Source organism: Gavia stellata, chromosome 3 (assembly GCF_030936135.1).
Source record: "Gavia stellata isolate bGavSte3 chromosome 3, bGavSte3.hap2, whole genome shotgun sequence".
NCBI lineage: Eukaryota > Metazoa > Chordata > Aves > Gaviiformes > Gaviidae > Gavia > Gavia stellata.
The window spans coordinates 40,400,844-40,417,340 of record NC_082596.1 but is presented as its reverse complement, the minus strand read 5'-3'; the positions used below and the strand labels follow the sequence as shown (position 1 = coordinate 40,417,340).

At 39.5% G+C, this 16,497-nt stretch overlaps 1 protein-coding gene across 1 annotated transcript in view; it reads left to right on the top strand.

Moving 5' to 3' along the window:
- Window positions 1-16,497, top strand: part of NKAIN3 (sodium/potassium transporting ATPase interacting 3) — a 358,032-nt gene that overhangs the window by 184,145 nt on the left and 157,390 nt on the right. The window contains exon 2 of the mRNA XM_059815480.1: window positions 7,724-7,861. Coding sequence (XP_059671463.1) covers window positions 7,724-7,861 — 138 coding nt within the window. The remainder of the gene's footprint in view (window positions 1-7,723; window positions 7,862-16,497) is intronic.

The window sequence follows — 16,497 nt, the reverse complement described above, 5'->3', positions numbered from 1 at the left end:
ATCACCAAAGGTATGAAGAAGTGATTTTAGTCAAATTTTAACAATTTGTTGTGACACAGACTATATTCATCTTTGATTATGAAGCCTCTATTGAAAGTTGGTAAGTCAAAGGTAAGGAGGCTGTAACCTTTAGCTGAGGGACAGTAACTTCCTAAGTAGTGTTCTTCAGCCAAGAGCGATCATCTGACACCACAATTCCACTTCAAAATTATATGTTTTCCCCTTCATTACAAACCTGGCATTTCTCTCATGTTAGATCTTACGTTCCTTCTTACTGAAGTCAAGCCTGTCAGCAAAATTCTGAAGTTACAGTGAAAGTATAAGATTTGTATAAAAGTGTTTTATGCTTTACTGGTCAGTCTGATGCAACTAATTTTTTATTTATTTTTTAACCTTCTTCTTGTTTCACGTGTTAGGTTTTAGCATTTGGTAAGTCAATGCTGGGGTTTTATCCAGACTCATTTGGTAGCTTTTTGATGTCTTTTCCCCTTAAATTAGAAAGTATGTATTCTCCAAAATAATGTATAAGAATGATGTGAACATAGTGCATTTGCCCCGAGGTTTTACAAAAATGTTTTCTCAGTGAAACATCTGTCAAGAAAAAGGAAATATACCCCTGGAATATATGTGCTGGAATGTGAAGACAGGGTGTAAATCAAATGTGGCTAGTGCTAAAAATGACCTTGCAATCTGGGCAAAAAAGAAGGAAGGAAGGAGGGTATGAAAGAAAGAAGGAGAGAGAGAGGATGGGCTGGGCTGGGCTGGGCTGGGCTGGGCTGGGCTGGGCTGGCATGGGATGGGATGGGATGGGATGGGATGGGATGGGATGGGATGGGATGGGATGGAAGGATGCGGTGGGAGGGAAAGGCGAGTTCACTACTGAGCTCAGCAAAGGTGTCCTGGGGCTTCAGAACAGAGGGCACTTAAAGCTGTGGGTAGAATTTCCTGGAGGAGGCTTGGGAACCAGTTGACTTTTTAACAGTTGCATCTACAAAACTGGACCAAACTGTCTGTAATTCAATGCAGTGTGTTGGATGTGGAAACTAGTGGTAATGGTAAAAGGAGCAACAGAGATTCCTCATTTCCAGGAAAATCCTTCTGAAGCCACAGGTTAAATTTATGACCATAAAATGAAGCAGAGAGTTTTGGAGAAAATATCTTTACCCGTTGGAGCATCAGTTAGTACGGATGATGAGCTGTGCCCTGGCACTTCTCCTGTGATAATTATTAGCAGCATAAGCCATATCTTACATGCATAATTTAAATGTTTCAGGTAATTCCTGACTTGAACTTAGAATATGAACCCTCTGGACTGTAATTTTTGGATTCACCATTTTTTGTATATCGTTTTCATTTTTGAAAGCTGGGGAAACAGTGTCCATTTGGGAAGTCATAATAGTTTGTGTCTTTTTTTTCCTAGTTTTTTAATTGTTTTTATTTCAAAAAATATTTCAAAACTATATAGTTTTACAGCTCTGCAGTTATTAAGTATTTAATTTTATGATTGCTGTTAGATTTCTTGAATACAAATTTTGAAAACAACTATATTTGTTAGATATAGAATGGATACTTTTCTGGTTATTATAATTTCTAAGGATTGTCTTACATGACAAATTGAAGCAGCTTTTTAATATCAAATGCAGAGTAGGTTATATTTTCCCAATTTTGTAAACTCGGTAATTTATAGAGTATCAAATTTGCAGATATTTCTGTATATCATTAACTTTTTATTTTTATATTAAGCAATTTTATGTTTTTATGTTTATATCAAGCCACTTTTAGGTCTTTTCTTGTCTAAAATGATCTGTTATGTATGAAACCTCTTTTTCTTGATGCAGTGGCTCTTTCTGTTATGGATGTAGATCTATTTATTCATCTCAAACTAACGTGTCATTTATAAAAGCTTTTCCATTAAAATATAAAACTGACTGTTATCCACGAGGTTTCTGACAGAAGAGAAAATTGAGTTTTTGACTTTGTAACTCTGCTGTGGTGCCTTATCACTCAGACAGCTTCTGATATGTATTTTGAAGTATAAAAGAACCTGAGCATTTAGAGGAGGGGTTTACTCCATAGGGGGCATTTGTTGAAGTCTGCTCTCAAAAATGTTTTTTGATCTCTCTATTGACTAGGACCATCTTGGTAATTTCTTTCTGTAGGTCCTGTGCGGCATTGCTGATTGCTGCCTCACACTTTATGTTGTTAGTCCTTCACCATAAGAGGCATATGGGGCATTGAGGCTACAGCTGCCCTATTTCTTATGTTCAGGATGTTCCAAATGTGCAGTACAGATGATCTGGTTGATCCATCTAGGTGGAGGAACTCAAAATTCAAACAGATTAGCTCACCTGAACTTGATACTGCTCTTAACACAAAAGGGCTTGGCCATGGCCAGAAGAGAAAGTTCAGCCTGTGTGACTTTAATGCATCTCAGTCTTGCAGTTAAGTACCTTCTCCTTGCACTCTGCAGAAAGAGGGACATGGGGAATGTTTGATAGACTTAGTGAAACAAAGAGATAAAAGAACAGAACAAATGTGGCACATCTTCATTAAATGTTCTGATACAGTCCCACTAGAGCATTTTACTGCTAGTCCTAGTCTTCTGAGTGGTGCACTTTACAAGATTGTTGGTACTGATGATGACTAAACAACAAAGCACTCCCTTGGCAGCAGTAATAAGAAATGTTATGTCTCCTTTTCCAAGTGTTGTTATGATAAGAAAATGTTATTTGCTATCAACTTTGATAGATTTTTATAAGTTCTCATGAAAGTTTTTCACACAACTGGTCATAGGTTTCACTAAAACCAGGCCCCCAGTACTTAATTGGCCAAAACTGAAACACTCCTCTTTTATTTGCAAGAAAGGTTTGGGTTTTCGTTCCACTTTTATGTTAATCATTAAATAACAGTATCAAACAACAATTTATGATGGACACTCCCAAGCTTTGTTGTCTTAGTTATCATGAGTAGTGGAGGTGCCAGCCTCTCCCAACACGTGCTTATTAGGAAAGTGATATGATAGTAAACCCCCAGAGGACCTCAGTCACATTGAGCATACCCCATTTTTCCAGCCTTGAGCTCCTCTACCCTACTAAGTTGATATCTGTCTTTTAGCAATGGGAGAAGTTGAGCTAACTTATTTTGGGAACCTCTGCCTTGCCTTCAGGGTTGAGGTTTTTTGGCTGTTTTCTGAAGAATCTGAAAATGGTGATGAAAGGAGAAGTTCTCTTGGGAAAATTTCTCATTGAGAAAAATAGCCTGCATCATCACAATGTTTTTGGTGAAACATTTCAAAGCACTCACATGCACATAACTCCAAGTGAAACTATCTGGCACAGCGTCTGCTCCTTTCTGGCTGCGTCATGTGGCATAGGTTGGTCTGGTGGCCACTTGTGGCTACAGAGATCTTGGATCTGTGCAAACACAGATAGTACTGACTCTTCATATCTGTGTAAAAGCAGCTTGTAATTGTGCACAGCTACCTGTTCCCCTCCCTTTATTCTGATGACTTCTGTGCAGTGAATCACCTGAATCACAGACTGGCTTAGGGACTGCTTTTATTCATCTGCACAGAGCTAAAAATGTTGTGGCCTTCACCTCTGCTTGGGGACTCTGTTGAGTGAAATGCTAGACATAAGAACAGCAGCGCTGATATGCTTTCTCTATTCATTGCATATTGCTCATGGTATAAAGAAAACAGAATTTAATATGTTTCCTCTACCATTATCATGAATTATTAGGTTTTGAACTTCTATCATCTGCACTATCTGCAGGAAGGTTTTATAATTTAGAAGAAAGTAGCAATGTGAGCAGAATAGACATGCCTCCTACCTCTTTTTTTTAGATTTTTTTCCCCCACTAATGTATTCTGTGGGCTTTAGGGATGAGACAAATTACTCTGTATTGGCGACAAGAGCAAAATAAATGAGGCTTAGCTGCACAGGAAAGTCTGACTGCATAGCCTGATGGTGAAAGCATTTGTTAGTGGAGAAGCAATGGTGCTGTATGTTTGGCATCCTGCTCCCAGGACTCCTTTGGTGGTTTACATGCTGTCACTGTATATAAAAATAAAGGAAGAGCCCTGCAGGCAAGAAATACAAGCAACTCTCCCAATCCCGGATAAGTCCCATAAGCAGTAGGCTGTAGGCTCATGTTTCTGCTTGTGCTCTCTTTTTGACTCACTAAATACAAATGTCTATCTTTTGGCTGGTGACACAGCTCAAGGAGAACTCTCCCCCTTGATATCTTAATGGATAGAAGGTGGGAGGAGAGGAACGGATACCTCAGTAGGCAGCATGAGAGGAAATTGAACCTTATTTCTCTGTGTTCCTGGTGGTTGCCTTTACCACAGTAATCCATAACAATACTAATTATTTATTATATGTGTATGTCTATCTACGGTGCACATACACATTTGTACAATCGTTTTTGGGAAGATACTTGTGGCCAGTGTGCTATTTTGTTGGAGCTCAGTCCTGCTGGATGTGCTCAGAGCTTGCTTGGCACATACCAAGGAGGTACACATGCAGGTAAACTTTGTATCTGATCCAGTTTAGGCATGAGCTGAGTACCAAGCCTGTTAGCATCAATCTGTTGGCAAAGTGCAGTGGCTGTGTTCATTGACATTGCAGTACTATGTCTTTCAGGCATTTAAGGTGCTGATCTGCATGGCTCTGAAAATTGTTCCTAAGGACCAGTTTAAGAAGGGACACCTACTAAACAGCTTCATTCATATCTGTGCTGCAGTATTCATATCTGTGCTGCAGGCTTTTGTCTTTCAGACAGCTCTAGGTGTTTCAACACTACATAAAATGTCTAAGGGCAGCCATCTCTTGCAGCAAACCATCTGAGTGCTCTCTACACCAGTAAACTCACATGTGCCTGCGGAAGAAGCCAAGCAGTGTCATGCCGCTGTGGCTGCTAGTGAGCTGTTAGAGTCCTTTCACTCATGTTAACCGGGCTCATTGTGACCAGTGGTCTTCCCAGACAGTTCACCCATGCCCAGGGACCATTTTGAGTAGATAAGTAAGTAGTTTGCACACAGCTGCCCTGTTTCAGAGACAAGGACACTTTGCTGGAGGCAATCCTAAGCCAGCTGCCTTCAGTGCTGGGAGTGTTACAGGACACAATTTATTGGTGCAGGTGAAGACCTAGGCTACATGACAGTTTCAGTGCCTGTCAGGGCAGAGTTGGCTGATAAGCAGATTCTAGTCTGATTTGGCAACTCCATCATCTGCTCACTTGGTAATGTTGGGGCTCCAGGAAGAAGACACACTGTCTCTGAAAAATGGTGGTCTGTGAATTATTTAGGTGCCTTGCTGACCCTGGAAGACCTCTGCTTGTAGTGGTAAGAATGAAACAGGCTCTGACTCTGATCATGGATGTCATAAATGTCTTCCTATGTGATACAGGACAGGACTCTTGGTACGTTGTTGCTAATACCATAAACTGTGAGTTCTGCCTGTGCCAAAGAGTTTTTGAAACTCTCTACCATCTCACACACAGGATTTGGGGCACCCTTGTACTGTAATATGTGATGTACCCTGTGGTTTAAGGAAGCTACAGGCAGGAGTATTCCCAAATGTGAGGTCACCTGAATTGCCTGAGTGAGCGCATTAAAGAGTGGTAGAAAAAGCAAGTGATTCTGAGGTATCCCTAGTGAAGTCACAACTAGGCCATTATTGTGATGCTTGTGAGCCTACTACAAGGTGAAGACATTACGAGAATGACATCAGGATCACTGTTGTGTACCAGGTAGGACACCCACATACTTCCAGGAAGGTGACAACCACACCATTAGGCACTGAAATTCCATTGAGGTCCACGTAAATATGTCATTTTCTGGATTTGGTCATTAACTTCCGTAGTTCTTTTCCATATCTAGGGAAGAAAACGAATTATTGATCCAGATGGGCAATGAGTTTAAAGAAGAGAGGGCAGAGTGTGACAAAAGCAAGGTGGATAGCTAATGCCACATGAGCGAACAGCTTCACTCACATGGGAGTGATGTTCCCTCTGAGATTGTCCCCTACCTACAGCACAAAAAGGATAAGATCATTTCTCTTAAGATAGGAACATCTTACATGTCCAAGAGGATAGTATCATTCTAACATTGTCTGCTGCGTGATAAATTTTCATTTATATATACTGGGACAGGTGTTTAGCTGATAAAAGTCAATGTAACTTCACTGATTGCAGAGGAGCTGCAGCAAGTTGCTGATTCAAACTTTGTTCATTTAATTGTTTAGATTTATCATATTTACTAACCTCAGCATAGAGAATGTGGTTTTCATGACTGGTGTAAGGGATGATTTTTGTACAGAAAAGTTGGATTCTGCTCTCAGTGACACCTAGCCCCATCTTGTAGGTGAGGATTGAATCTAGCCATTATGTGTAAAATGAAATGGTTTCTGTGAAATACCCACATATGATAATACTTTGGTTGGTATTCATAGGGCCATGCTTACTCCATCTGTCTCGGTTATAAATATTTTAAGTGCATATTTCAGTAAATTTTAGGGTTTGTAACAATGTAGTAAAATCAAGTAGATGTGTAATAAATTCTAGCAAGAAACTCAGTTGCTTCTCTGTAGAATTCTGTTTAGCTGCTCAAAAATGACTTGCTACGGCTGGAAAAATATTGAACCAAGTTTAAACTTCAAAAGCATGCTGCTGAGAAAGTTGATTTTAGTATCTGTAGAACAATAGACTGGATCATCAAAAATTAGTAGCAAATGTGTTTGCAGAAGAATTTTAATCTGGGTTGGTTTTGGGTTTTTTTTGCTTTTTTACTTAACATTCAGAAATGCAGAATTACTGAAGAACCACAGGCTGATGCAAGGATGAAGGCTGATGCTTCTTAGCTTCCTCCATTTCCACACCCAACTAAATCCACTCCCAACAGTGAAAAGAGAGCCATTGGGCTGCCACTGTGTCTTTCAGATTTGCACTTGCCCAAAGTAACCTAGCAGCTTTTGGTAGAGTGCTGGTAGCTCATTTGGCTGTTTGTTTTGAAGCAGCTTACTCCAAAGTCTTCCAACATTTTCTACAGGCTTTCACTTCCTGAGCCTACCTCCGTGCCTCAGGTAGCGAGGAGGTCCCAGCAGTCTTCCTTAATTCCTGTATTAGGGAACTCCCGGGAAAATACCCTATGGCCACATCTGGGTCTCCTCTGAGCCTGCTCTGCCCTTTTTGGCCCAAATCTCTCTGCTTTAGGAATAGATTGAGGAACTTGCAGTCAAGTCTAGTTGAGACTAAATCTAAGAAAACAAAGACATGGGGAAGGGCGGGAGCATGATGAAACTTCAGTAACAATAGCAAGGTTCGCATGGCTTTGCTCAATCTAGGTGAGCTTCTGTTTAAGACAAATTTTAGTTCAAATAAATATTGTCAAGCCTTAGAGTTTCCAGCATACAAGAATAAAATAAAACTTGTCTGCTTTTGTTTGTAGAGGTATTTTTGTATTATATGAGGGTTTTACAAATATTTTCTTAAACTAAACTGTTTTCCAAGTGCTTTTTCATTAGAAGACCTGCATATTGACTAGTAGGTCTTTAGATACCAGTCTGCTGACAATGCTGACAAAAGCTACACCCAGGAACCATAGTTTCAGAATTTTGCTGTATTTTTTCTCTAGTGAAGCCTGGTGCAAATAACAAAATGTCAAGTGTTCTGTCTCACCCATAATTAAAAGGGGATGTTCTGTTTATGTGTTTTCTTACAGCTGGCAGCATTAGAGAGACAGATCTTTGACTTCCTTGGTTTCCAATGGGCTCCTATCCTTGGCAATTTCCTACAAATAATAGTTGTCATTTTGGGTTTGTTTGGAACCATCCAGTTTAGGCCTCGATATATAGTCGTGGTAAGTCTCATTTATTATCTATTATTTTTTTGTAATTGGTTTTAAAACCTGTCATATTACAAAGCAGAATTTTCTTGGTTTCAAAACACCAGATGTTGTTTCTGTAGAAACTTCAGAGGTCTCCATGTCTTTTTGCAAATTTACGATTACCAAGTGGCATTTCTGAGATTTTGGAAGCTATCAAGAATGCGTAACCTAGAGAAAATGCTGTCAAAATTATGACCATGATAGAAGTTCTTAGTAAGATTCTTTAAAGAATGAAATACCTAGATGGGTCATTGGAACATCTACAATTAGACTATGCATAAGTGAAGAAAAGAAATACAAATTGTTGTTCTCTTTGCAGAATCAATGTCCATTTAAAAAAATATATTTGTAATGGTCAAGTTATATTTAGCTACATCTTCCTTTTAAACAGGGAGAAGCAATGATTGTAGAAATCCTTTGGTCCTGTGACCCATGGATTCCAAAGAAATCTGCTTCTCACTTACATCTAACTTTGCCAAGACCTGTATTTACAGCCTTGACCCTAAAAATTGTTGTAAATTGTCTCTCATGCTTGTAACTTGAAGCTTCACAGATTTTTTTCCCATGTTCTCAACATAGCCAGGAATAAAAAAACTTTCAAATCTGTGAAGGAAACTGCCAACAAAAAGTATCGCTTTCCTCCCCCACAGTCTCTTCTGAATAGATGTCTTTACCTGGCAGTGTCTCTATCTGGAACATTTCAGTTGTGTTGTCAGTAATGGATTTTAAGAGGCTAAAGTTATTTTTTTTCCCCTCACAGAAAAGTGAAATAAATGTCTACTGGGGAAAACTCATTAAACGAATACTTAAAAAGCTTCATCTTTTCTAGTCAAGCCTGGAATCCTGTAATTCTTTGTCATGTCTTAAAAGAAAAAGTGAACAAAAAGTGCACCCAAGGTTCTTTATACTCACATTAGCTAAGCTTCATAAGTAGACTATAAGTAATTGAAAATGGATTGATGTAAATAATAGCTCTTTTATCTATTACCTGTGGTTGGAGAACTGGGCAGCAGCGTGTATACATCCATATATTGATGACTCACCTTTCTGCTTCGTGTTCTTCATTTTATACATAAGACATTGGAAGCAAGTGAGGGTAAGCATCTGTAAAATTACATAGGAAATTCGCGTCTGAAGTGCAACACCACAAAATCTCTTGCCCCTCAGGTTCAGCACTGCTGTTCAGTGGTGGAAGCTCTGCTTTAGTTTTCAAATGAAACACAACAGATGTTGACTGTTTCTATATCTTTTCCAGTGTAAATGAACATTTTAGACTATACAAAGTTGCTTTAAAGTAGAGGTAGAAAAGTCATAGTTAAAGAAAGAAACACCTCAACAGGATAGTTTATCCTCAGATTTAATTGAACTCAGATTCTGATTTAACTTTAAGCATATATAAAAGAGCTCAAGCTATAGTAGATGCAAATACTCACTACTTGGGAAGATCAAGACTTTAGACCAGCTTCTATCCTTACTAATGTAAGGTTCCCAGTGAAGTAAGAATAATTTGAGCCAGATCCTGAAGTCTGAAGAGTGAAAGTACATAAGTTGTCTGGAACCAGCCTCACAGCTCAACAGCAGCAGAAGGGGGTGGCTTGCATGCCTCCCTATTCCCACTGTTCTTCTCTCTGGCTGAATACTTCTCCAAACCCTCTCCACCAATTCTGGCAGCAGTTAACCAGACCCTTCAGTAAGTCAGTTCCACTCCTAAGCTGTCAGAAAACCAGCCTAGTAAGAAGTGGAGAGTTTTTTGCTAGATTGGTGAGCTGAATCCAGTCTGTGAGGTTCCTGATGAGTGCCAGGGCCAGCATAAGGCAGGGATTGGGACTGCGCAGTCATGAATGGCAGTGCGGAGGCAGAGGGGAAAGGATGAGATGCAAGAATTCCCTTGTTGCTAGCTACAAACTTGTCAGTTCAGCCTCTTGTCTAGCTTCACCCTCAGGCTGAATTCAATGAATACCTCAAGCCAGCATAAGCAATAATCCTCCCTTTGCTCAGCTGCTACCTTCAGTCCCTGTGCTGTTCCTTCTTTCACACCAGCACAAGCAGCAGTTCAGCCACTTGATAAACTGTCAAACCAGAACAGATCCAGCTGAGAAGAAACCATTTTGTTTTCTGGGGTTAATTTAAGTGCCAGTCAGCTTTCTGACCTGTGTCACTATTAGGCTTGTTCCAGCAGAACAGAGGAGGTGTGAGAGGGGAAACAGGAGCAAGTAGCCAGAGAAAGGGGAAAAGTGCATGGGGTCTTTCTGCAGCAGTGCGGGGTTACACCAGCTTAAAGTGCTCACTGAGCTGTAGTCTGAGATTCTTCCAATAACACGTGCTCCCCAGATGCTGTGCTTCATAGGGTTGTCCCAACCACAGCTGGGCTTTGCCAGCTGTCCTCAGAACCCCTAGAGGAGTCAGTGGTACGGACAGCATAGACCCCTACCAGTGCCAGCTCCAGGCTCTCTTCACTAAGGCAAAAGGGAATCCAAAGGCACCTCTCCCAAGGAAGGACATAGATTGCCTCCCTGCTTATGAAACCCTATAAAATCATGTTCCATCTGTTACAGCGGTAAACTTTTACTGCTGGCTTCAAATATAAAGTCTGTTTAATGCAAATCTTCAGTAGGGTCTTGAATTTCAGTATTAATTAAACACAATAAGCAGAGAGATTCCTACCTGGGCTCCGAGTAGTGAACTGAGCTCCAAATTCATTGAGAAGCTTCATGGGCTTCCAAGTCCATATCTGCACCCTCAGCCACATCTAAGCCTCTGGGTATGTTAGTGGCTGGTGTCCCACACTAGAGTGAGAATTTGGTTCTGTGGCTTTGGCAAAACAAATATGTTGAATCATGCTTTTATGTACTCTGATTGCTGAAGCTTCTGGTTTAGATTAAGCTAAATCCTGTTTAACTGCAAAAGTAACCAAATACTTCAGGAAAAATATGCTTAGTGTCCATTCCCTGGAAATTAGCTTTGCTGGTGCATATAGTCCCATTGGGACATAAAAAATAGAAGTAAAGAGAGAATCAAGTCAGATACAACAGTTTACTTCTGTAAACTGTCTACACAAAATTGATCTGGTGCATGTGCGTGCAAATTGTCCCCATGATATTCTATCATAGGGATCTTGACTTAAGCTGACCAGCTCTAGGGTCCTTGGTTTGACCTCAAGAGTAGGTCTTTAATCTATCTTCTGTGTGATGAAGGCTGTTACTGAAGGTTTCCCTGACGAGAGAAGTTACACAAAAGCTTTCACTTTGCCATCCTATGCTGCATATGTCATGTGCTCTCTCCTCAAAATCTAACATACAGCAGGAATGGGAAAGAAAGTGAATAAATGTGTTACATGTAGGGCCATAACTTGAAGCACATCTATACTGCAGTCAAACATGAGACTGTAGTTCTGCAGACACAACTGAGCAGGCTTTTGGTGCAGGTACCTAGAGCCATGTAGCTCAGCGAGGGCTGCAATAGAAGCTGGACAAACACAAAAGCAGGTGGCTGCTGTTCAGATGTAGGACCATAAGGATGGTGATTGTGAATTAAATCTGGAATTTCACTTGCTCATAGGTAAAATTCTGAGTCCTCAGAGCTTAGGAAACACAGAGAGAGAGAGAGAGAGAGAAACTGCATTAACTCCAAATGTCCTAATTAATTTAAATCCAATAATTATTTCTAATAGTTTTTGTATTAACTTCTAATTCAGATCAATTTTTGTGAACAATTTGTCCTGTCACTAAGCGGATATGCTATTTTTAGTACTTGAATATTTTGTGGCTGAATTAAATCAATGCAAAGTTCTCAGGGGACATAAAAGTGCAGAGCTGATTCCTAATTGTCCCATATTAGCTCATTTGAAACTTACCCAAACATTTGCAAAGAAGAAAAAACAGCTAAATTCCGGTGCTAACTACACTGTAACACACCTATCACGCAGCTTCAGAGCTCTGCTGTGATCCATTTCCTTGTGCATGCTTTTCCTTTCCTGATATAACTTGCTATCACCAGCAAGATTTTCAGCCTGTTAAAATTGATTAAAAATGATGACAGGATACTTGCTAAAGTTGGGGTTTTTCCCCTCTCCTACTTCTGTTATGGGACTTCAAAAGCCTTCTAAACAATGAGTCATATATCTAAGATTACACAAACCTGGCCCAGAGCTGAACATAAATGTATTAATGAACAGTGAGACTTGAAAACAATACACTTAAATAGGGGGAATATAAGGTGGAAATCTCTGCTTTGCTTGCCTTAATTTATTCCATTAAATAATATGATATATAGGCAATGTGTACACCTGAAAAGCCAGGAGGCAGCCTCTTAAAAAAAAAAAGCAAAGCAGCAGAAACCCTATACAGTATATTTTACACAGTATTCAAGCAAATGCTATACAAACACTCTTGCAGTTTCAAAACACGTGTGAAATATTTAGGCATCCAAAATTACTCCTTGAATATCCATCCTGGTAAGTCCTGAGTTGTTACTGTTCCATCATGTTGATTTATGCCACTTTCCTTGTCATATTTCGCAAATATGACTAAGTGGGGCTCTGTAAGTACTGATGCCTCTGAGGCACAGCCAGGTATTACAGGAAGACGATCTGATGACTCAGTAGTTGCTTCCTTCTCAGTATCCCTGGGCCAACATTCATTTCCCCTAATGCCAAGACACTTGAGATAGTTTATTCATTAAAGCTAAACTTATCCCACAATCCTTGTAATATTCAAACTTTTAAAAATTTCCCTTTTCTCTCTTATCTCTTGGTTTAAGAAGCCATCCTTTGCATTTTTCCTTAACCTTTTCTTTTTGTGACATTGTGTCCATCTAATACCAATGATTTAACTCTAGAAATGGTTGTATTTCACTGGTATATGAAAGGTATCTCCGCATCGGTTTCAATATAACCTATACAGTCAAAAGAGGTATAGAAATATAACTATTGTAGAGAGGCCGGCATTAAGAAGGGGGATCTGAAAGGAACCTAGTGGATTGGACAATAATGTAATAGACATTTAACCTGTAAGGTTTAGGGAGTACTCTCTCCACATAAGTTAAAAAACTCCAAATGCTTCCTCACACCACGTAGCATACAATCCTTAGTGCATAAGACCAAAAGCAAGAAAGTATACAGTGCATCATGGGGAGAAATCAGCAAAGATTATCACCAGTGTCCTAGGTCCTTCCAGCAGAGGGAAACTGTTAGGTGAAAGTGTCCAGGTGATTTTTAAGTGGTGCGTTATATAAAATAAAACCCCCAACTCTTATTGATTCAACCTGTGCGGAAAATTCCTTCTTCATGCCAGGTACCGTGAGGGTTGTGAACATGAGACCCGCTGAGCTGGGGGGACTGAATGTGGCTGGCCAAAGAACTGGGGTGGGTGGGGGTAAGAGTGGGCAGACACAGCAGGACAGTCAGGGTAGTGTTCAGGACACAGGGCAGGAGCGGTTGAATGGCAGGTCAGGTCATGAAACAAGTTAGGTGAGGTGCCTTGGGAGGGAAATGAACCCTGAGGATCAGTGTGGACCTGATGTTTCAGACCCTAACCACTCCTCCGTTGACAGCAAATGTCTGCCAGTGTGCATGACAAGCCCCTTCACACAGAGGACAACAACTCGGGACTGCAGGCAGTTTCTCTGCTAGCAAAAAGGAGAGATCTTCATCATGGATCTAAAAGTTATGCCTCTCTTAGCAACCCAAGCAGGTGTTAGTATGATGCCACATAATGGAATATTGTTACAAATTTTTTTTTAAACCTTGAAGGTATATACATATAAATTTACACACAACACATAATGTTCAGAAAGTATTGCAAATTTTTCAGAAAGAAACACTCAAAAATTAAGAAAAGCTGTTATTAAAGCCCTCCTGTGAAATCTTAATGTGATCCTTTTATATATTTGCAGTTTTGAACTGCGTGGATGCATACCAATTTTTTTCTAGGGGCACCTCAGTTGCAGTAGAAAGGACAGATATTTGGGCGTTTTCTGGTGAACGCAGCTATAGAATAGAAACTTGATTTGCAGAAAACAGAAGACATGGGAAGAATGAGGCATGTGACAGCAAGAGTAAAAGGATTGCTTTTGTTGTGAAGGCTGTGCCGGGTAACTGAGTTTTATCTCTGCTCTCAACGGCCAAAACCTTTTCTGACACGAAGCTAGTTGCTTAAACCAAACTTCTCACGTGCTTTGTTTTCCCCTTGCATTCTGTGTTCTCGTCTTGAGAGCTTGTGGTCTGATTTGCACAAGTGCTGAATCCTCCGCCACAGGGAGCTGAACACAGAGCTTATAAAGCACTGTATACCCCCAAGTGTTCTGAAAAATGAAGTCTTAAGAATCTCAAGCTGGATGCCTATAATGTATGAATACTTCTTAATGTAATCTCTGCATGTATCAACATCTTTTGCATTCTGAGAGCTGTATCATTCCCTTATAACATAAAATAAATTAGTTAATGTTTGCGCTCTCATACATTACAGGGATGAGCATCTTAGAAAACCTCATGAGGAAATTAATATTCTGTCCTCAGAGCAGGGTCTAATTGACAAAGAGAAATGAAGTATTGAGTTAGCTGTTCATAAAATGTATTAAGGGAGGTAAGGTCTTTTAAAATAAAAATGTACCTATGATTATTTAATTAATGTTTGCATTCCATTGTACATCCACAAAATAGAAACATTAAGATGTCAAATATAACCAGAATTCTGACATTTCCTAATTTTGCTTTCTTGCTTTTGCTGTCTTCAAACCTTTCTTTTAATGTAGTCTTCCTTAAGTACCTATGATGCTATACAAGGAAAAAATCTGCTACTTGCATATCCAGAAAGATGTGTTTTCAAATGTGGACAATAACTTTCTTACTTTAAAAAATTATATAGTACTAATTACTGAATATGTAATTATTATGTTCTTAAAGCAAATGGAGCTTAAATTTATATTCCTGCAGTTCAGTGAGAGTGTAGGAAGAACCTCTCCATACACAGCAGCTGGGTTTTAAGGTGCACACCCGGTTTGCACCTGCACTTCTCTTTCAGTAATCCTCACAGTGGATAAGGAACTGAACAGATCCTGACTGTGTAAACCAGCGTAGCTTGGCCTGGGAAAGCATGTTCAGACTCTTTTACTTGCGTGATTCAGAGATGTCAATGGTGCCCCTGGGACAGAATGAGGCCATTGACAAATTGGGCTTGGCCTGGCAGATCAAGTAGGTTTCTTGTTGTTGTGATGACAGATTTCATTCATGGACAGATAAAATAGTCTTTCTTAAAAAGGTGAATTCTCCTGAATATTCTGAAATCTGCTTTTTACATGCAACTAGGCTTGTATTAAGTGGTCATTAATTTTGAACACTCTTCAGCTGATGTTCTGAGGACATAAGTTGGAAAATCAGGAGCTTATGATGAGTTACTACAAAGTCAGCAAATTTGGTAAAATCTGATATCCTCTTTTAAGTTAATCTTGCGAATAGTACAGACCTTACACTGCTCACAGACCACAGCAGCTTTGTCTATTTTATAATAACCCAGCCTTCAGTTGCCACACTGCCCATCTCTGTAAGCCAGAGAAAAAGGCCCAGGAGTGTTACTCTCGTTTTGTTTATTAATGATCTACTTCTTATGCCATAGCCATCTCCAAACAGTCTAAGTACTTCATAAGAAATTAAATTAAAGCAGCTAACCTGTTTGATGTACAGAAACTACTATATGCATATGGGGGTAATCAAAACGGGAAAAAATTCAACCCTCTTCACCTGAACCTTCTATTATACATCGTAGGGAGGGGAAGAAAGAGGGGAACATAACCCAAAACTGCCCAAGAAAGCCACCTGACAGCACCACTGCAATGGAAATAGGATCCAGCATATTGCAGATTAGGGTATTGAGCTTTACTGATTATATGGAAGCAAAACAATAGCATATTAGCTATTAATAAGCTATAACTATAACTATAAGCTATAACTGCTTGGAGAGTTAACTGGGCCTAGTTTACAGCTGTGTATAGATAAACAGTGCATCTGTAAGGAAATCGTGCCAGTCAATTATGCTGACAATTAAAATGCAAAAGATGATTTAACGTAGACAAATTAATGTCCCATTCATGCTGTGGGTGGAGAATGAGTTCAGTCTTGCACTAGGGTATGACACTGGAGAACCCAGAAGAGATAGGGACACTTTCACCTGTTAAGGGTGCATTGTAGGATTGGGTTCATGGCCACAATGGTTGGAGAAGTAGCGAGCTATTTTTAATGTAATTAAAATACCTTTTACTGAAAGACTCTTAAGAGATCAGATTTAGCCTTTACCTATTTGCTTTTGAAAAATATCCAAATATCAGATCAATAGACCTTCTGTTCTATTTGAGGGTGTTTTTTTCTTGTGTCTTTCTTCATAATACTTAAATATTTTTTTAATAATATTTGCTTATTTAAATTACTGTGCTATTCTGGAATCTCCATTAACAGACCTAAATCATGATTTATAAATGACTCACAGTAGCCCTAAAACCAGTGTTTAAGTCAGCATTTTGAACTTAACTGGCATCAGTAGGATAGTGTAAAACTGTAAAGAATAAATCTGGTTTATTGGTATGTATTTAGAGCAGCAATGAATATTGGATTTGTAATT